A 22443-nucleotide genomic window follows, 5' to 3' on the forward strand; every position below is an offset into this window, starting at 1 on the left:
TGTCAGAGCCCAGGAGACAGTTTCTAGGTACAGAATCTATCTTAGGCAAAACCATAAAGAAGATGAAGTTTCTCTATATCAACCTCACTTTTTCCTCAGTTGTTTCTACTTGTTTTTCTAATGGCCTTCCCACTCCTAGTTCAGGATAAATTTAAATCAATGTTCAGCCTCATTTAAGAGAAGTATTATTTTTACTTTATCCTAACTTTGGGAAAAAAGGTTTTGTTCCCCCATAAATATGACTTCAGACAAGAGCTACCAAATCTGTGTGTATTTATGTGTAGGAATGTGGGATATACACCCTTCCTTGCCCTCTAGAATCACATTTGTTTATCCTCCTTACCCTGGCACTACTTAGCCAAGTGTTGGTGGATTTAGGCCGCCTTAAAAACACACAAACAAGAAACAGGGCCTAATTTTTATAAAATACATTGTCAGATTGAAGGAGCCTCCTGAACTAAGATTCAATATTTGTATAATCTGTATAATAATAATAAATGTTAATATATAAAAACCAATGATGGAGACAGATACGGTATCTTGTAGCCATGAAGTGCTGTCTGGACCAGATCTCCTGGGCCAAGAAACAGCAGGACCAGAGTGTTTAATTATCAGACAAACGGTCAAAGTTAGAATTTCCTCAAGGCCCACTATCACGACTTCACTTTGACCTTCTCAGATTTCACTGGTCTGGTTCACATTAGGCTGACTCTGAGGATCTTTGGCTTCAGGGATCCTTTCTTTTATCATCCTATTAATTCCTGCAGGATGTAAGTTTCATTTCTTCCCTGTAAATGAAGAGGCAACCCATGAGGTTGTTAAACAAATTCTATTCAGTAGCTGGAAAAGTGAATTTCCTGTGGAATGACAGGAATTACATAGAAGCAAGCAATTTTATTTTCCTCAAATGTAGCAATAATTTTAATCTGTACATACATAAAACAAACAGTGCAATTATAAAACCTTGAAGGTGACATGCATACTTTAAGGTGCAGTTGGGATGGGGGGAGGATGTTATTAGCATCTCCAATTTTCCTTACCACTTTTTTTTTCTAGTTCCTTATGCAAAAGCACTGGGTCAGGAAACTTCATCTGGAATGCTGAAGTTAAAGGTGAACTTCCTGAAGTTTGCACGTCTAAATATCACAAACAAAACAGAAATGACCTTGTAGAGCAGTTTGGTAGGGACTAGAGTAATATGGCTGGGCTTTCAAGCTGGGAATGAATGAAATCAGGGATGCATTTTCTGAAAAACTAAAAGACACAATGTTTGTAACTGAGTGTCCTACTTCTGTTTCATAGTTGCTACCCATGTGAGCCCTTCCACCAATCTTTTTATTCAGTATAGTTTTTGAATAGATGCTGTTCAATGGAGTTATTTGTAACTAGGGGTGGTGAGATGCAGAAAGGAGGACCTGGGAAAATGGCTTCTTCCTTGATGTCTGAGTCCACGCTCCTCTTCCATTGTTAGTTCTTATGGCCTTTTCTCTACCATGGAAGCAGAGGTAGCTGGTGCACAATGTCAGATGCTGTCATCATTCACAGGCCCAGAGGTGCAGGTAAAGGCGAGTGATGGGGTCTACCTTTGCTTCTTCCACAAAACCTTTCTCAAGTTTTCCTGGCCTTGCGGTGGAACTTCTAGAACTAGAAAGTCAGTTCACTGGGTCCTTGACTCAGAGACCAGGATGAGATAAGACTTGGCAGAGTGACAAGACACAAAGGGAAAATATGGTACCAATTAGCCTCAGAGCAGGATAGAGAAATTATATTTGTACTGATAAAAATTCGAATTCCCAAAGTCAACCTAAAAAAAAAAAATGAAGATTTTCTTTGAGTACTAATTTTTCTCTGTACAAGCAGCCTGTGTACTTCTGGTGATAATTCCTTGCACTGCTCTCAAGTTGCATGATCCCAGGGGCACTCTAGGGCAGTGTGCTCTAGCTCACCTGGAACAGCTCTTTCTGGCAGTGGCATTTTGATTTGAACCCCAAAGTAAATCCATACATGGCGTCACAGTTATTAAAATAATGAAATATTACTAGCCAAATGTAACTGCAATTCAATCAATGTTATATTTCACACACAAATTTAGAAAAATCAAGAGTATGATAATAAAACCATAAAATTAAACAGAAGGAAATCAATTTCTACAAGAAATCAAATATATTTACAGTAAGATTTAAAGGGGAAAATAAGCTACTTGGATCATAAATTTAATTTTATTTTAAATAACTTTAGCTACCTCAGCTGTTAATACAATAAAAGCAGAAAGAACAGGCTGCCTTTTTTTCCAGATTGAATCAGAAAATTGTATCTACAGTAATTGACAAAACTCACTTCTTGTCCTTCACCCATCTCATCAAAAATTATTGCATTTTCCCCCAAACTGTATTTTTTTGGATTCCTCTGTGAATATACTCATTTCATCCTCGATCCTGGAGGGATCTTGGTTTAAATCCATCTTTAAAAAAAGGAGAAGGAGTACATATGTGGAGGCAAAATATTCTCTTGAAGCCAACAGAGAGAGAGTTGCTAGAAGAAGCTGATTGTACACACAAGCTGCCTGGGGTTGGGAAGGGGAGGGCTGTTGATTTAGAGACACGTGACAGCCTTTCGTGGATGGGCACAGGCAAAGCCCACCGGGCCCTTCTTCCTTGGCAGGGTGGGGACTGAGCCAGTGGAGGCGGAGCTTCATCATCCCCTTGGAACTTGTCGTTCTGGTTCTCCTCCAAAAGCCTTCATCCAGATAAGAAGCCAATGACTGATTACAAAAATAAGAATAATTAAATTTGGCTCAAGAAATAGATTGTCCAACTGTTCTGCCTTGTTATTTTTTCAATATCCAAGGCCTTTACAAAGAAAGAAACAAAAACATCTCTCAATCTCCCAACAAAAGTGAACTCCTTTTTTTTTTTTGCTCCAAATGCTACGACCTGAAGAATGGCTGCAGATTGAGATATCAAAAATCTCAGAAAAATATATAATATATTTGTATATCTCTGTATGTCTATTATTTAAATTTCACATTCCTTTAAAAGTGGTTATTCAGTCAGTAGCTGCTGAAGGAGGCTCTTCTGCTGGGCCTGGGGGGTCTGTGGTCCTGCTGTGGGTTTTTGAGTTCCCAGTGGACCAGGCTGGTTCAGGTAAGGGTCCCCGCCTACCAGATTCACTGTACACTGGACGTCAGCAAACACCTGAACCTGTTGCACCTGCTGGAACACAAATAAAAGATGTGTTTAGACAGAAGGGTCTGCCCCCCCGGCTTATGAGTGGGTACTACTTGAAGTGGAAACTCACTAGAGCATTCCTCTAGTCTGTAGTCACCACAGAGAAGAACTCTTCTGTCTTCTTGTCCTACAAAAAGAAAATCGCTGCACTCATTTTGCTCAGGGTTCTGGAAAGTTCACACTTTAAAAATAAAATCAAAATTGGAATGGTCAAGCCTCCTACAGGCTCACATCAATACTGAAAGTGAGCATCATTGCTAATACTGCCAAGATTGGGAAAAGCCCAGTTTCAGAGTCAGGGTATCCAGTGGTGGGTTTAAAAAAATATGTTATTTGGAAAACTGGTTTAAAAACATTCTACGGATGACTTTAGTAGAATAAAAAAATCTTTATGATGTTAGAAAATTAAGAGCTTTGAACCTAGTATTAGCAAAACATCACCACCACAATTCAGTAATAGGACATCAGCATTACTAAAGTTAATGTCCAGAAGATTTGTGTAGTATCTAAATGTACTATAGCACAGCTCCTTTACAGATTGACTTTAGAATTACAGCAAAATATTAGCAGAACAATTTTATATTTAACTTCTTTTTCCTGATAGACAATCCATTTAAACACATGAACTAAAAATAACAGTAAACTACTAGCTGAGAACAGTGTGAATTTTCCCTTTAACTACTTTCAGTTATAATACACGTATTCCTTAAAAATGTCTAAAGTTGCATAGTTCTAGCATTTTCTACTGAGAAAACAAAGCCAGAAGTTAGTCTTTACCAAGCAGCCTTATTAAAAAGTCATTTAAAGAACTGATTAAGGCCAATATCACACTTGTGAATGTTCCAGACCAAGAATGGAGATGCCTTCTCAGGCATCCAAGTGCATCTAAATAAGTGCCTCAAGTGTTTAGCAAACTTGTGCCTCAGGTTTAATAGGTTCGTGAAGTATTTTAGATTAGTGATGCATTTTTTTGGTCATTCATCACTAATTCATGCTAACTACACTTGGCTTTTCTGAAAACTTTTCTATCCTAATTGAATAAAAGTTGTTTTCCAGTACCCTTCATTGGCCAAATGTCAAATGTCCCAATCATCCAATTGCTGCATCAGTCTGGCCCCCGGTCCTCTCCATCCATCCACACCTCCATCTACTCTCTCTCAGATAGGCAGACATTTCCTGAGCGGGGCTTTTTTAGTACCTATGAATCTAGTTAGATTAGCATCGTTTCTCTCCTGATCCTCCTCTCACCCCACTTTCCTAAATTTTGCTTCTTGCCGCCATATGCTCCCATTTGTTTTCTTCTTCTTTGGGGCTCTTTCTTGTGGACCTAAAATACACTAGCTCTCTGAGTCTGTTCTCTAGCTGCTTCTGTGCACCACCCCCCCACCTCCGGTTGTTCTCTGTGACTTCTCATTCCTACTCTCTTCCTTCAAGAGCTCCACCCCTGGCATTCCGCTCTCCCCATGTCAACAATCTCCCTACTAGCCTTCTTCCTGCTTCTCTAGTCTGTGTTGCTTTGCTGTTCTTTCCTCTGTCTTGCTTCCTCCCCATCCCAGGTCTTCAATCCTCCTCAGTCCTCCTCTCCATGTCTTTTCCTTCTCCTTTTCTGCACAACTGTCTCTATATTTCTATCTTACTCACTCCCCAGCTTCTGTTTGGCAAATACAAAAACATTGGAGCAAATAGAGATTTCATGATGGGCTACAACAGAAAGAAGATTCTGCCACTGAAACTTAACATGAGCACACAGTATAGTGCTTTTAGGCACTGACTAATTTTTTTAAACAATTAACATACAAAATTTCATGTTTATATGTTTCAACATATGAAATATTGGGGCAGAGCACAGGTGTTTCTGTCCCTAAACACTGAAAAACATTCTTGATAAAGGCATGATAAAAACTAGAGAGAAAATTCTGCTTCTTTAAAAAGAATGCTTTTTTAACATACTCTATTTTGAAACTTAAAAAATCAAAAAGATTAAACCAAACTCTAAAAAGTACACATTTCAAACTATTACTTAGAAATGGGGTGCTTTAGACCAGACCTCAAAGGACTTCTGATATTGCCACATCTTCACAGACAGGCAAAGATGCAAATGAAGCTTACAATTTGCCAGGAGACAAGAGGGGTGTGAGAGCTGAGTCCCAACCTCTTAACATTTTCCACCATAGTTTTTACTCCAATTCAAATACTGTCCTGGGGCTCAAGAACTTTAAAACCTGGTTGTCATATTTTAACTAATTTGTTGAACTTCCCAGTATATGTCTCTGTAGGTGTTAGACTTTCAAAAACTTCTAGTGAATGAAGACTATCTTCATTTCCCCCATCACAAAATCCCCTCTTCACCCTCACAGGCCTCAGATCCTATTTCCTAATGCTCCGACTATGGACACAGCCTCCTAACTGATCTTTCTCCTCCTGAGCTGGCTGCCAGTGCTACTCTTTTCCCCTCCTTCCCATCAGGATGAAGCCTAAACTAGCACTTTTATCGCTGCTCCCCATCAGGGATGAAGCTTCCTCTGCAGGACTAAATCCAAATCCCTTAGTTTAGCATTCAAAGCCTCTGGAAATTTGCCCCAATCTACTTTACCAAATTTAATTCCTATAAATTCTTATTACAAACCTTTACCTTCAGGGGATTTGGTTTTCCAGTACTACGCTCAGATTTTACTGTTTCTCTCTCTCTGTGCCCTCTACTTCCAATTCCCTAGACTTCCAAGTTCACCCCCGACCCCGGCCTCCAACAACTATAGTATCTTTCCCCTTCACTTTGCCTTGCTAACTGTACTTCAGGCCCAGTTCAGTCCCATCTCCTGTGTAAATGCTGTTCAGACCAGCTCAGCAATTTCTTGTTTCTTTTAATGCTTGTGGCGTTAACATAAATTTGAGTTGGTCTTTTTTGATTATATGACAATTTATGTGCATATGTCTATATGTTTTATCTTTCAACAGGCCCAAAGTGGTATGGCAGAAACCGCATGAACTTTGGTGTTAGAAAGACCTGGGTTTGAACCTCAGCTCTGCCACTTTCTAGCTTTGTGAATTGTGCATGTAGTTAAATCTCCTCAGGTTCAGTTTTATCATCTGTGAAAAAAAGGAATACCACCTCCTTCAAAGGGTTCTAGTGAGGCTTACATGAGATAAAGCAGACAGTGCACAGCACAGTGCCTGGCCAATCACAATCATTTCACAAATGAAACTTCCTTTCCTCACTTCTCTGCACAGTTCACCTAAAGGGCAAACGTGTCTCATGTTTCTTTGTATCTCCACCTTAGCATAATGCCTGTATTTTAAAAAAATATTTATTAAGAGACTAAAGACTAAACCAAAGTTATTGAAGTGAATTAAAACCTCCAAAATTTAAGTTCATATAGGAAAGTAGCCACCCTTGCTATTTGTATTGTTTTGAAACAAGTTTCTAAAAGGAGGCAGAGTACACAGCAGGCATTCTGTTCTGTCTGAATTTACTAAGATCTTTTGAGATATTTTGATTACACATGAATTTTAGCACAGTGTTTATTTACAAAATAACAATTAGTGGCCACCATTTGTGATCCCCTTATCCTGTCTAAACACTGGATTAAAACTTCTGAAAGCTTATCTCATTTAACCCTCTTCTATAAGCAACCCTCTAAACAGGTATCTTGTTAGTTCTCTTGGTTATACAGCCACTCAGGAAAGTTCCCTAACATGCCCAGGATGACACAGCTAAGAAGAGTAGAGCCAGGACTCACACCCAGGTCTGACTCCCAAGGTCAGGCTCTTAACTACGATGCTACACAAAGTTTCCTGTGTATCTAGAGTACATTTGATAGCTCTGGGCTTAGAATTTTCTTACTGACCTGGGTTCCATCTGCTTCTGTTTTGAGAAGGTCAGTGGATGACAGCTGGTTGCAGTAGAGGCCTGTGTGTCTCAGTGCTGGATCATTTATCTATTAAAGATAAGAATAAGATCAAATTACAAGCTAGTTGTTTAAGTTGAAGACCAAATTCTTCAATGAAACACAATCCCACTGACAGAAAAATAATAGGAGGACAGCAGAAATAAAAAGCTTAGCAATTTACTGTGTTGTGAGAAGTCAGGATAGTGGTTCCCTTTGCAGGGGTGGAGAGTGACGTGTAAGGTAGCAAGAAGAGAACCTCTGGGGGGCTGTTCTGTTTCTTGATCTGGGTGGTAGTTATAAAGGCGTGTTCAGTTTGTGGAAATTCATCTACTCGTATACTTTTCTGTATATTCTTATACTGATACTTCAATAAAAAGTTAATTCACATACACAAAAGTTAATTAGCAAAAGACTTCCACTTCTGATCAAGATTCAGTAACAGGGATCAGATTTATCCTCTGCCTAAATGAACTAAAAAATTAGACAAAATATATAAAATGAAGGCATTCAAGACACTGGACAAAGGCGCTGAAGGAGAGTTAGCCCTGAGAGATGGAAAACAATTGAGGTGAGTCCTATGACTGCCCGAGCCTACTCCCTAGAGAAAATTTCCAGGCTGCAGCATGGGGAAAGGGAATCCTGGCAGAGCCTGCCATGCTCCCTGAGTTGAGAGGATGCAGCTGGAAGTCTGAGATGGCCAAGGCAGCTGGAATTCACAGGGCACAATATCAGGGGAGAGCTACACAGAGAGAACACTCTGAAGATCTGCAGAGGTTTCCCTCGAGTCTGTGGCTTAGTACTGATGAGCTAATGGATATTAGGGAACTACCCAAAGCAGAGGGAAGATTCACCTGAAAAGGTTTACATGGAATAATTCCTAAAGATCACACACAGCTGGGGAAGAGGTCCTGATTCTACCAGCCAGAGTGGAAAAACATCATAATTCATGTAGTCTCAGGTAGCTCACTAGAAAGCTTTTGCCTCAGTAGTAAGGTAAAATTAGCCCTATACTAAATACTGCTCTGGTCCCACTTAACAAAAGAGTAAGAACTGAAAGGATCAAACTGTTTCAAGTATCTTAACTACTTCCCAGAACAAAGCTCAAGAATATTTATAGGCATATCAAGGTAAAATTCACATGTCTGGCATCTAATAAAAAATTACCAGGTACACAAAGTGGCAGAAAAATATGACCTCTAATGAAAAGATAAGTCAATCAATTAAAACTAACCCCCAAATGATGTGGATGATAGAACTGACAGCCAAGAACATTAAAGTGGTTATTATAATAACTGTATTCCACATATTCAAGAAGATAGAGAAAAGACTGAACATGTTAGAGATATGAAAGATATAAAAAAGGTCCAAATTGAACTTCTAGAGATGAAAACAGCAATGTGTGAGATGAAAAATACACTAGATAAAATTAACAGACCAGACATTGAAAAGATTAGTGAACCTGAAGCTATAGCAACAGAAACTATCCAAAATGAAATACGCAGAGAAAAAATGATTGACCTTGCATCCCCCAAAAACCTCCAAACCCAATCAGTGAGCTACGGGACAACTTCAAGTGGCCTACTGTATGTGTAATTGGAGTCTCTGAAGGAGACGAGGGGGGTGGTGACAGAAAAAAATATTTGAAGAAATAATGGCCAATATTATTCCAAATTTGATGAAAATTATACATCCATTAATCAAGAAGCTCACTGAACCCCAAGCACAAGAACTATGAAGAAAATCACACTAAGGCATATCATAATTGAATTGCTTAAAACCAGTGATAAAGAGAATAATCTTAAAAGCAGCCAGAGAGGGAAAAAAAAATCAATTAAGTACAGAGGAAAAAAGATAAAATGACAGCAGATATATCATCAGAAATACTGCAGTGGAGCATCATCTTTAAAGTACTGAAAGCTAAAAATGCCAATCTAGAATTCAGGGAAAAGAACTTTCAAAGATGAAGGTGAAACAAAAACTTTTCAGACATACAAAAACTGCAAGAATTCATCACCAGCAGACCTGCACCATAAAAAATGTTAAGTGAAGACCTTCAGACGGAAGGAAAATGATACCAGATGGAAATTTAGATCTACACAAAGGAATGAACAACACAGGAAATAACTATATGGGTAAATATAAAAGGCTTTTTATTTAAATTTAAAAAATATATAATTGTTTAAAGTAAAAGTTCTAACAATATATTGTGGGGTATATAACATATGTAGACATAACATGGATGACAATAATAGCACAGGAGGAGAGAAATGGAAATAAACTCTTGTGAGGCTCTTATATTATATATGAGATGATATAATATCACTTGAAGGTAAACAGTGATAAGTTAAAGATGTATACTATAAACCCTAAAGCAACCAGTAAAATAACAAAACGGAATTATATATAGTTAATAAGCCAACAAAGGAGATAAAATGAATTAAAATATTTAATTAAACCAAGAAAAAGCAAGAGATGGGACAAAGAGAAAACAAGTAAGATGAAAGATTTAAATCCAACCATATCAATAATCACATTAAATGTAAATGGGCTACCCACTCCAATTAAAAGGCAGAGATTGTCAAATTGAATAAAAAAGCAAGCCCTAACCTATAAGAAATACACTTTCTTTTTTTTTATTGGGAAATTTTTGTTGTACATTATTGTTTATCAGTCACCATATAAGTGCATCCCTCCACACCTTGTGCCCACTCCCTATCCCCCTAGCCCCTGGTAACCACCAAACAGTTCTATCTGTCCGTGTGTTGGTTTATCTTCCACATACGAGTGAAATCATGCATTGTGAAATACACTTTAACTGTAATATTCTTTTACCTAACTCATTATATTTTTTGTTATTTTGTTTTAATCTACTGAAGATAGTGAAAAATTCTAATATCTGAATAACAACAAGAAACAATCCTTTTTAATTCTTTTATTTTGCTATAAGATATGGATCACTAAGTTGTTGGTTTTTTCCCTGCTAACCTCCTTAGGCTTACTATATAATACCCGAAGAATAGGGATTTTTAAAAAAAAATTCACATCAAAAAGAAATTCTAGGGGCCAGCCCAGTAGGATAGTGGTTAAGTTTGCGCACTCTGCTTCTGGCAGCCCGGGGTTTGCAGGTTCGGATCTTGGGAGCGGACCTACACACTGCTTATAAGGCATGCTGTGGCAGGTGTCCCACATAAAGTCAAGGAAGATGGGCACAGATGTTAGCCCAGGGCCAATCTTCCTCAGCAAAAAAGAGGAGGATTGGCAACAGGTGTTATCTCAGGGCTAATCTTCCTCACACACAAAAAAGAAATTCTATAAAAAAGCTACTCAGTGTTTACATGTCTTTAAGACTTGCTATAAATTATGGCTACATGATCATAGCCTAGTCACCATAGTCTACTTTGTGGTTGCTGATAATGAGAATAGTAATTACAGGGAGTTAACTCCAATGATCTTAAATATCACTTTGAATTTAGTTATTCTCTCCTTAAAAATCTTCAGGAGGCTCCAGGATAAACTCTAAACATATAGATGGTCTACAACACACCTAAAGAGTTTACCATATAAATTCTGTTCTAAATATAATATGAATATCCCCTTAACATTCATTAGGCTTCTCAACTTCTATTCCTGCCTAGGTCATGCTGTGATAACCAGACTTGAATGTTCTTTTCTATTCTCTTTCTTTAGGCAAATTTTCCATGAAGGCTTTCCTAATCAGGCCCTTTTTCCTTTAAACCCTCAGTAGTTAACTGTATAGACCCCTAATCTGACATAAATACGTATAGTTCTAGGGGTGGTCCATCTCTTTCAAAGCTGTTTTGTCCTGTTATTCAACTGATCCTTTGTTCATGTTGTGTCTCTCCAACTTGTAATATTATCTCCCACAGGTCTATCTTTGCACACAGTAACTACTGAATAAATATTTGTTGAACCAAAAGGGAGAAATGAAGAAAATGTGTTCAGAATGTAAAGAGGTAACTTCCAAGCTAATGTATTATATGTATCATTTTACAATAAATCTAAAACACTAAAATCTCAGGAGACTAAAATCTTATAAGATCTGTCAAAATTTCCATTGTATATCTTAAGGGATAGCAATTATCAAAAGATAGTGGGAAAGAATAAAGAAGTGTGGTTATTTTTGACAAGTAACTGTCAACATACCTGATTTTCCTTGGAATAATGAACTGCGGTGTGGTGTGGTGTTAGTATGTAGCAAGTGTGCCACTTATGTCACTTACCTGCTCAGGGCACACAGTGTTCATTCCTGGCATCTGCAAAGAGCTCATTTGCATCTGGCCCATCAGTGGGTTCATGTTCTGAACATTTGTGTTTCCACCTGCCATGGATACGGTGATGCTCATATTGTTGTACACTCCTGGCTGTGCAGGCGTGGGCTGGTTCTGGACAGCTTGACTGAACACACTGTTAACTCAAAAACAATTCTGATTATATCCACTGATCATGAACACGGGGATAATGTGACTGGACTCTGTTTCTTAATTATTAGATAGAATTCCAAAGAAAATATTTTACATTCTTAAGTTCATGTAAGACTTCACCTTATTACAATATATAAGGATTGAGTATAATTCAGATGCATTTTGAACTCTGCCCAAGGGGTTTAATAACTAAAAAGAGTTCATTTTAAGTTATAATTATCCAGCCTAATATCAGAGTTGTTAAGCTCCAATTATCTGAATAATTAAAAAAGGTCGTTTTCCACAAAAGTAAATCTTCTAGTTTACCCATTTAACCATCAAAATCATTCTGAAATTTATTACACTATTTTATCTTCTTAAACAGAGACTATCCTATTTAAACAGAGTGCCTGGTATATATATTAATTCTTAATAAATGTTCATTGAAGGAATTAACAAAGGAATGAATGATTCAAAGGTAGCATTCTTATATTGTGATTGCTTGTACATCTCTTACACTTAACACTTGAGGGGAATGATGATATCTTGTTCCACTTGTTCCTTGTCTCTAGTAATAAGTGACATATAGCAGGTACTCCGTAAATATCTGATGAATGAATGAATTATGGATATGGGTTATTACTCAGTGCTGTCAACTGATGAGGTTCAGATTGCTTTTTATGTATAGATTTTACTATATCTACACCAATGTTTTTCGAAGTGTAGTCCAGAGACCATCTGCAAGAGATTTCCCTGGAACTTGTTGAAATTGAGACTCCCAGGCCTTATGCTAGCCCTAGTGAATCATATTTTCTGGGAGTGGGTAGAGAAAGCTGCATTTCCAACTATTTATGCACATTAAAATTTGAGAGTCTGTATTCAATGTCCTATAGGTTGCTATCACTTCTCAGGGTTTCAGCTTCTGCTGGTTTCAATATGCTATAAACTAAGACGAAACCAGATGTATATAACCAGATATTTTTATTTGGCAAATTTAATGGTTTTAAAGACATCAAAGGTCTTCTCAGGGCTGAAGACAGCTTCATGTCTTTTCTAGGAAGCAAAATGCAAGGGCAGCTATGTTTTTCAGAGGGCTTGTTTTACTGACTTCCTTCTTCATGGCTAAGTTCTGGGCTGCTGTTATACCAAAAATCTCAAATGTGAAACCAGTTTCTATTAGTAGGCAGAATAGTATGGAATAAACTCCAAGTAAATCCAATTTGAAACTTTATAAATGAACTCTCCAAATTCTCAGTGATACAGATATATACATCTAAAGGAAAATATGAATTGTGTCTTTTTTTAAGTTCTACAAAACACCAAATATTTTATGATCATCAATTCTTAAACAATAAGCTGCTGGTAAAATTCTACCTATTTTAATGTTAAATCTGGAGAATTTGATTTCAAAAATTATTTACCCCATCAATGGCTTATCTATTCCTTGCTAGCTCTTAGGGGGAAAGCAGGATGTACTGACATTTATCGCTTCTGGTAAATTAAGATAATCATACTAAAATTAACAGGCTGAGAAACAGCCTATTCATCATGTCTGAAGAAAGTAGCAAATTTTCTAAGTAATTATAAAACACAAATGCTCAAAGAAAATTATATGCCTAGGAAATGGTCAATAAGGCATCTGTGGACCATTAATGTCTGCACAGTGTGTACACTTGTGAGGCAGTGTCCCCACAACTACAGGTAAGAAAAAACCTAATAGTCTGTTGCCCATTTTCTAATGAGAACATTTTTGCCTTAGACAATGCTCATTTGTCAATTGATACATAGATCATCACCCCGGAGGCGCAGGGCTATGTAAGTCAACGCACGCAGAAGCTTCAAGGACTGCAAGGATGTCATACTTAGTGAAAAGTTTAAGATTTAATTTCCTTTCAAATTTATATTTGGGACTGTATATTAGCTTAAGTTCTTTCAAAGTGCTCTTGCCAATAGTTCCATTTTAGTCTCTTCCATCAAAGGAAGAAGACCAAGCCCCTCTGCAGCATCACTTGCTGTTCCAGTTCTGCAGTGGACTGGAGGGTTCACTGGCACCTTAGGCCCAGTGCTCGAAGGACCATCGTTGCTTTCCTGGTGGGTCTTGTGGCAGTTATCACAGTTTCCTTAGGCTAGCACCAGGTATTTGATTTCCCCCTAAATCATCGGGGGAAGAGGGAAAGATTAAGACTTTGGCCTAAAGTGGGTTCCATAGATACTACAGGTATTAACAAGGAGGGAGGAGTTCCTAGTCAAATAAGTCTGAGAAACAAAGGGTTAAACAACAGGGCTCATTGGCCTTTAAAATGCTAATTAGCACTAGGACTCTCCCTAGTGACTAGTGTTACACAGAAATACTGCCTTGTTCCACCACAAGTAGGTATGGCTTAACTCTTTATTTCTCTTGCCACCAGAGAGATAATGAAGAAGAATCACATTACACTGTCTCTGAACTCTCTTACATCATTCTACTTAGTGATTCTTTGTTTCAGGATTTAACTTCTCTGACTTACTCCTGTCACCAACTAGACTCCTGGTAACTTGACAGCAGGGGCTGTTCTCCTCCGTTTCTTGTGGTATCTTTCACTGTGCAAAGAGACAGTGAGTGGTCACAAAATATATGCTGCCTGTGCTGACTAATAAGCTTCTACACATGAGCCAAACAAGTAATGTGAATGTTTGAAGAGTTGGTGATAATTATTCTCTTTTCTCAAATGATTTGGGAAAATCAAAGTTTACAGAAACTACTAAAGTACAACAAAAGCTCGTCCATATTTGATTCTGAATCCAAGAAGTGACTTAGGAATAGGGAATCTTTGCACTCATCCGTTCAACAGATGTATATTAAGTGCTTACATGTTCTAGAGGATGGACATGCAGAAGTAAATGAAAACAAAGTCCTTGCTCTTATGATGCTCGTATTCTAGTTGAAGGAGAGAGACCATAAATAAACAGACGAACACACAATATGTCAGATGTTAAGCACTATGAAGAGAAATCAAGAAGGGAAAGGAGGGACCGGGGGTAGGAAATGGTGTTGTTTTAGAAATGATTGTCAGGGAAGTTGAATACGGTGACATTCAATATCTACGTCTAATAAGGTGACATTTAAGGAGACACTCGAAGTGTGAGAGAGGAAAATATGTGGCTACTGAGAGAAGAACATTCCAGCAGAGGGATTAAAAAATGCAAAGGCCCTGAGTTTGCAATGTACTTGGCACATCTGACAAACAGAAGAATAAACAGAAGCCAGTGTGGCAAAGTGAGTGATGAGAATAGCAGACGAGGTCACAGAGGTATCCAGGAGCAAGATTATGTAGGGCTTTATAGGCCTTATAGTGTATTTTGAGTAAGCTGGAGAGTTTTGAGTAAATAACTGACATACCGCCTCATGTTTTAAAAGCATCACTCTGGCTACCATGTAGAGATTAAACTGGTGGAGGAAGGGTGGAAGCAGGGAGATGGGAGGCTACTGCAGTGGTCCAGGAAAAAGATGATGGTGGCTTGCACTGAAGTGTACAAGTAGAACAGGTAAGAGTGAGAGCTGCTAAGAAGCTGACATGATTTGCTGATATGTTTGATGTGGGATGTGAGAGAAGGAAAAAAGGTTTTTCTTCTGAATAATTGGAAGAATTAGAGTTGTCATTTACTGAGATGGGGAAAAATAGGAGAGGAATGGGTTTTGGGGAGAATATCACTTTAGTTTTTGTCATGTTAAGTTTGAGAAGCCTATTATACTTCCAAGTGGAGATGTCTACGAGGCAGTTGGAGATACAGTATGGTATTCAGGGGAGAAGTCTGGGCTGGAGATTTAAATTTGAGAGTCACAAGCATAGAGATAGGCATTCACAGTGGTAAGACTGGGTGATAAAACAAGCAGTTAGGCATTCACAGTGATAAGACTGGGTGACAGAACAAGGGAATGAGTAGATATAGGGAAGAAGAGGTTCTAGAATGAACTCTGAGGCGCTGAAATGGAGGTCAGGGAGACGAGGAAGTCCCAGCAGAGTAGACTGAGAGATAAGAAGAGAGTCACCTGTCTCAAGAGAGAAAGTTGTTCCAGAAACCAAATGAAGAAAAAGCTTCAAGAAAGAATAAATGATCAAATATGTCAAATGTTACCAATGATCATTGCATTTGGTACTGTGATCACCGCATCGGGCACTGTAAAGGACAAAACGACCTTGACAAGAATACTTTTGCTGGAGTGGTGGGGATGAAAGCCTGACTGGTTCAACAAGGAATGGGAGGAGAGAAAGTGTTAGAGTACAGCCTTTTAAGGAATTTAACTATAAAGGGGAGCAGACCTGTCAGCCTGACTGTGTTTTTTTCAAGCCACATTTAAATGCTCAGGTATAGGCATGGAGCAAGAGTTTAGCTGGATTTCATGAGGGAGCATTTTGCTAGGCACAAGCGCACCAGAGGGAAAGCTGGGCAAGGGAGTTGCGAGTGCCTGTAAGGGGGTAATTCTAGTGACGAACCGTGGAATCTAGAGTGGGTTTAGGAAGCTGGGATTAGGAGACTAAATTCTTGCATGTTATATAGATGGTTCCACTTCCACCTAATTTACACACAGTCCTTACTGAGAGCTACACAGTTCTCTAACAGGAAGATTTCCTCTCACCTTTCAATGAACTCTAAGAGAATATGGTCTTAAGTTTTCAACTTTAACTGCCTTACTTATTATGTTGTCAGATCAAACAGCTTCCTTGTCATTAGAACGAAGACACAACTAAATTAAAATTTTTATAAAACTCAAGTAACGTGTGAAAAGTTCAGCAGCCAGGATTTGGGGGGAGATGACTTTAGGGAGATAATTCTCAGCAAAACGAGCACGATGAGGCCACTAAAAATCTAAAGATTCCAAGAGTTGGGTAAGGCAGAATGACCTGAGAAGCCTTAAAACCTTTGCTGCTGTTGTGACACCTTTCAAACGCACTGAGAAGAGTGAAACCTGTGTGCCCACTATTCCACTGAAGTCTATCATTTTGCCACTCTTGCTTCAGATTTTTAAGTGTTTTTATAAAGAAAGACTTTTTAAAAACTGCCTATTTCTACCTCTGTCCCAGGGAAGCTCTGTTACTCATGGGAGTTGATCATATTCTTCAGGTGTGCTAGGGGTGGGATAAAAAGGTTGGGGGCTGCTAGATCACTTTTCTTTTTTTTTAACTTTATTTATTTATTTATTTATTTATTTTTCCCCAAAGCCCCAGTAGATAGTTGTATGTCATAGCTGCACATCCTTCTAGTTGCTGTATGTGGGACGCGGCCTCAGCATGACCGGAGAAGCGGTGCGTCGGTGCGCGCCCAAGATCCGAACCCGGGCCGCCAGCAGCGGAGCGGGCGCACTTAACCGCTAAGCCACGGGGCCGGCCCTAGACCACTTTTCTGTACTGTCAACACACAAATTTGCCATAAAAATGACTTGACACTTCAAGGATTTAAAAATCTTTTTTTTTTCCTGATAACATAAAATTCAGTTCCTTGAATTTGCAAATAAATGGCAGTAGCCAATAACCTTCTACTTAGACTGTGAAGGCATAGCTGTTGTTCTGTGCTGCAGACTATCAGGGATGCTCATATATAAAAACCGCCCCCTTACTTGTTGTTTCCCATTGCTCCTTGCTGCCAGGCCTTCATGTCTGGTGACTGGTACCCAGAAGCAGGTGGAGTTTGCTGGAGCAGAGAGCTCTGAGGAGGAGGGATTGGCATCGGCACCATGGAGCTCCCAGGGCTTAGAGATGGAGCAAAGTTGGTCTCACCTTGGGGAACCATTCCTGCAAATTGACACAAATTAATTTATGTGAATACACTATAAATTTATTAACCCTATAAAAGAAAAATCCCCATAAAGATCTGTCAATATATCTTAAAATATCCTTTTCAACAGAGTAGGAAAAATATTCCAGTCTCTTATAAACGAGGCAGAAAATTTCTGTATAAACAGAAAGATGAATAAATGCATAAAATAAGTATGGAAGAATCCTTTCCATTCACTAAGATGTTGATTTGGGTACCAGGATTCTGCATAATTTGTTTTTTTGCTTACATGAATTTTTAAGTGTAAAAAACATATATCAAAATACTTGGGGCCGGCCCGGTGGCACAAGCGGTTAAGTGCGGGCGCTCGGCTGTGGCGGCCCGAGGTTCGCCGGTTCAGATCCCAGGCGCCCACCGACACACTGCTTGTCAAGCCATGCTGTGGCAGCGTTCCATATAAAGTAGAGAAGATGGGAATGGATGTTAGCCCAGGGCCAGTCTTTCTCAGCAAAAAAAGAGGAGGATTGGCAGATGTTAGCTCAGGGCTGATCTTCCTCACACACACACACAAAATACTTGACGGATTACTTGTGTATTAAATTGAAAACGGAAAAAGGTAAAAACAAAAAACAAAAAAAACCCACGTATGAAACGAAGAATGAGAAAGTTTTGCTGGCCACTCCTCCTCAGTTGTCTTTGTGGGCTCTTCCTCTCTTCTGTCATTTTTTTTTTTAAGCTTTATTGAGATATAACCTACCCAGCATCAAATTCACCCATTGAACTGCACAATTCAATGATTTTTAGCAAATTTATAGAGTTGTGTAACCATCACCACAATCCAGTTTAGACATTTTCATCATCCCCAAATTTCCCTGTGCCCATCGGCAGTCAATCCCCACTCCCACTTCTAACCTCAAGCAACCACTGATCTGCTTTCTGTCTCTACAGATTTGCCCTTTTTTGGAAATTTCATATAAGCGTAATCACATGTGGTCCTTTATACCTGGCTTCTTTCACTTTGCATGTTTTTGAGTTTCAACCACTCTGTAGCATCTCTTAGTAGTTCGTTCCTTTTTACTCAGGATAGTGCTTATTAGCAGCCATTGATGTAACTACTTGAAAATCAATTGACCACAAAAGTAGGGGTTTATTTCTAGATTTTTCATTCTTTTGTAGTGACCTATATGTCTATACTTCTATCAATACCACATTGTCTTGATTGTTGTAATTGTGGTAATTTTTGAAATTGGGTAGCAATCCAACTTTGTTTTTCTTTTTCAAAATTGTTTTTGCTTCTCTAGGTCCTTTGCATTTCCATAGAAATTTTGCATTTCCAAGGAGAAGCTTGTCAATTTCTTCAAAAAGCACGCTGACATTTTGATAGGGATTGCATTGAATTATAAGATCAATTTGGAGTGAATTACCATCATTTTAGTCTTTTCCTCTCTGATTTCATTTTAGTTTCTATTGTTACATCTTCAAGTTCACTATTTTTTTTCTTCCGTAATGTCTAATCTGCTTCTTATCCCTTCCAGTGTATTTTTCATCTCAGCCACTATAGTTTTCATTTTGGTTTTGTTTATATCTTCTCTACCTCTCTACCTCTACTTAACATGTTCAAGCTTTCCTCTAGCTTCTTGAACATAAAGAATAAATGTATAATTATAATTGTTTTAATGTCCCTGTCTACTAACTCTATCATGTGTGTAATTTCCGGGCTGGTTTTGATGGACTAATTTTCTCCTCATTATGGGTTGTATTTTCCTGCTTCTTTGCATGCCCAGTAATTTTTAAAATAAGATTCTAGACCTTGTGAATTTTACCTTGTTAGGTGCTATATTTTTAAAATTCCTTTAAATATTTTTGATCTTTGCCTGTGTTGTGGTTAGGTTACACGGAAACAGTTTAATTCTTTGGGGTCTTGTGCCTAATGAGACAACAGCAGGGTTTAGTCTATGACTTATTTTGCCCCACTACTGAGGCAAAACCCTTCTGAGTATTCTACCTGACACCTCATGAATTATGAGGTTTTCTATTCTGGCTGGTGGGAAGAGGAACTGGCCCTGTGTGAACTCTGAAAATTGTTCCCTCTAATCTTTTCAGGTGCTTTTTCTTGGCCTTGGTTTATACACACATGTACACACACACACACACACACACACGCACACACACAGATCAGTTCCCAGCTGAAGACCTGAGTGAGACCCTCTACATATCCTCGTAGCTCTCTCTGTGTGGCTGGCTCTCTCATGGTACTGTGCCCAGAGACCTCTAGCTGCCTTGATTTTCCAGGACTCCCAGCTCCACTGCCTCAACTCAGGGAAATCGGCCTCCTGTTGAATTTCCCCTCCCTGCAGCACAGTCTGGACAATTTCGAGAACTGTTGTTTAATGTACTTTGATTTTTTGTTTGTTTCAGATAGGGGAATAAATCTGGTCCGTTACTCCATCTCGGGCAAAAGTGGAAGTCTATAATGATATAAAAGAGTAAAAACGAGTTTCTTTTTATAAAAGTTTTCTGTTATGCTAGCACTCTGTATTCTTTTTCTTCTTTTCCTGACAAAATATATTTCACAGTTAAATACTTTTGAGGTAGAAAATGTTATAAAGATGTGGAAAAAAGAATGCCATAATTTGAATACCCAGAATTTAGCACAATTCCTTCAAATCTTCATACCACATTAACCAGAGATGTAGTTTATTTATTTAGGTTTATTTTTTATAGGCTACAATTTAAAAAATATTTTAAATTTTCTGGGAAAGTTGAGCCAACTGTAGACTTTCTCTACACTGTTTTCTTTCACTATATGTTTAACTACCATTGGTAAAGATTATATAAATAAAGCTACATATTTTCTCCTTGCTGCTTCGTCTGTATGTAATTTAATCTCTGGTAAATAATTTTGACTTAAAATATATAGAGAAATTTGTTTTCTCATTTATGACTCTAGAGGGTGGGTTTTTTCCCCCATCATCTTCATTTATACATTGACTGTCTTTGCATTAATTTTACATTTTAAATTTTAACAACTTTGGTTATGATCCTTAAAAAAAAACTTGTCTGTTTCGAATGCATTTTAACCTTATTTATGATGAAATAATTTCTCTCTGAAAATATATATATGTAAGTGGGGGAAAAGATACTTATCATATTCTGGATACTATATCCTGTGGCATCAAAGTTAAACAATAAATAAGAGCCTCCAAGTACATTGGCATGCTTTTGACATTTCTTTCTGGCCTCATCTCCCACTCTAACAGCCCAAGTTTTCCTTATCAGATGACCTAGTTTTAATAGAAGGAAGCGGCCTGTGAATAATGAATTGGAGGAGTAGTTACAGTTCTGGTCCCAGTTCTGCCACTATATTAGACCTAGGATTCCTTGGACTAGACAATCTAGTTCCTTCTAGTTTAAAAATTCTACAGTTATATCTTTGCCTAGATTATATTAAGTCTCCCTGCTGGACCATAAATAGCCTCATGGCCATTTGGCAGCAGCAACTAGAATTAGGATTCATCCTTCCACTCATTTATCTCTTCAAAGATTTGTTGAGCATCAACTTACTGCCAGACCACTGTGCTAAGCACTTGAGAAACAAAGATGAAAAAGGTCACACTTTGCTCATGCAAGGTAGATGTTGTCCAAAAAGAAAGGCAGCTAGGTTAACAAATGGCTATAAGACAGGATGGTGAGTGCTTATGACTGGGAGTGTCAGGGAAGGCTTCCCAGAGGAGACACCTCTGAGAGGAAGGAGGAACAGGAATGAGACAAGTGATGGAAGGATATTTTAGACAGAGGGTACAGGATGCACAAAGGCCTAGAAGTATAAGAGAGCAAGGTATGTACTCTTTCTTGGAACTTGAGAAGTTCGTTATATCTGTAACATTGAGATATGAAGGGAAGGGGAAGTGGAGTTGATGAGATTAGCTTTGGAAAAGTTGCGTTTGGGGTGCTGGTGGAAAATTCAAGTATGTCTGTCCAGTAGGCAGCTGTACATATAAGCTGAGACATCTGGTTTAGAGATAGAGAACAGAGCCATTAGCATGAAAAGGTCACTGAAGCCACAGGAGTAGATGAGATCACTCAGGAGGAGTGGGTGGAGTAGCATGTTTACTGTAGTTCACAGAAGAGGGAGCTCTGGACTAGCTTCAAGGAATTCATGAAGCGGGTACAAAATTTTTAAAAAATTTCTCTCACGTTTACTTTGAATATAGCCTTAATATAAAATAAATTTTAAATATCTAATTCTGTTCTTGTGCACTCATCATGATGGCATGATAGTCTAGAAAAATTTTCTGTTTTCAGAAATAAAAGAAAGCATACTCAGCCCTTACTATTAGCTACATGTTCCTTCATTTACTTTGGGCTTATAATAAGCTGAGAGATGCCAAAGCAAAGGACTAAAGCAAAGCTACTGTATTCATCCTTTGGTTTTACCGTCATCAATTAACACGGTGATCAGCAAACTTTTTCCACAAAGGGCCAGACAGTAAATGTTTTCAGTTTTGTGAGCCATAAGGTTTCTGTAACAACTACTCAACTCTGTTGTGTAAAACCAGCCACAGACAATACATAAACTAATGAACGTGGCTGTGATCCAATAAAACTTTATTTACAAAAACGTGGTGGCTTTTTTTTTTTTTTTTTTTGGGAGAAGGCTTGATTTGAAAGGTTGGAACTTTCCCAGAACTTGAATTTGTATCAACACAAAGCCTGGTCTTGAAGCCTTCTAGCAGGCTGCTAATCATCCTGGAGTAAGTTTATTAGAGCAGTGGAAGAAATACAAACTTTCATACCTTTAAATGTTCTTATGCTCACCAGGAAAACTAACAATTTTCCCCCTATTATTTTGAAACAGTTCATGGAAGAACTGAAAGCTCTGCCATTTCATTCCAGTCTGCAACCAGATGTAACTACCGCTCTCTTCACTGTACCCAGCTTCTAAGTTTTGTTTGTTGTATGAATGCTGACTCTATCACAAAAAATTCTTATTTTGTGAAAAGTATTTTTTGTCAATTAAAATTTGGACTGGAAGAAAAATCCAGGAGCCAGATAGAGCACTTATGATGGGGGGCAACACATCCAGTTATACTGCCCGGTGAAGAAGTAAGCTTCACCCACTCATTGTCTCAATCACCATGCTCCATACTGACT

General features: G+C 38.3%; 1 protein-coding gene across 10 annotated transcripts in view; it reads right to left on the bottom strand.

Moving 5' to 3' along the window:
- Positions 1-810: 810 nt before the first annotated feature.
- Positions 811-22443, bottom strand: part of NCOA1 (nuclear receptor coactivator 1) — a 234621-nt gene continuing 212988 nt past the window's right edge. For 7 of the 10 annotated variants that reach the window (XM_058551676.1, XM_058551677.1, XM_058551671.1 and 4 more), the window contains 4 exons: positions 17132-17306; positions 11356-11539; positions 7073-7162; positions 811-3212 (listed from right to left, as the gene is read on the bottom strand). In XM_058551676.1, coding sequence (XP_058407659.1) covers positions 3042-3212; positions 7073-7162; positions 11356-11539; positions 17132-17306 — 620 coding nt within the window. In that variant the 3' untranslated portion in view covers positions 811-3041. Of the gene's footprint in view, positions 3213-3297; positions 3355-7072; positions 7163-11355; positions 11540-17131; positions 17307-22443 lie in introns of all 10 variants that reach the window. The other 3 variants (XM_058551681.1, XM_058551680.1, XM_058551679.1) reach the window with 3 other exon arrangements.

This window comes from Diceros bicornis, chromosome 12, assembly GCF_020826845.1.
Source record: "Diceros bicornis minor isolate mBicDic1 chromosome 12, mDicBic1.mat.cur, whole genome shotgun sequence".
Lineage (NCBI taxonomy): Eukaryota > Metazoa > Chordata > Mammalia > Perissodactyla > Rhinocerotidae > Diceros > Diceros bicornis.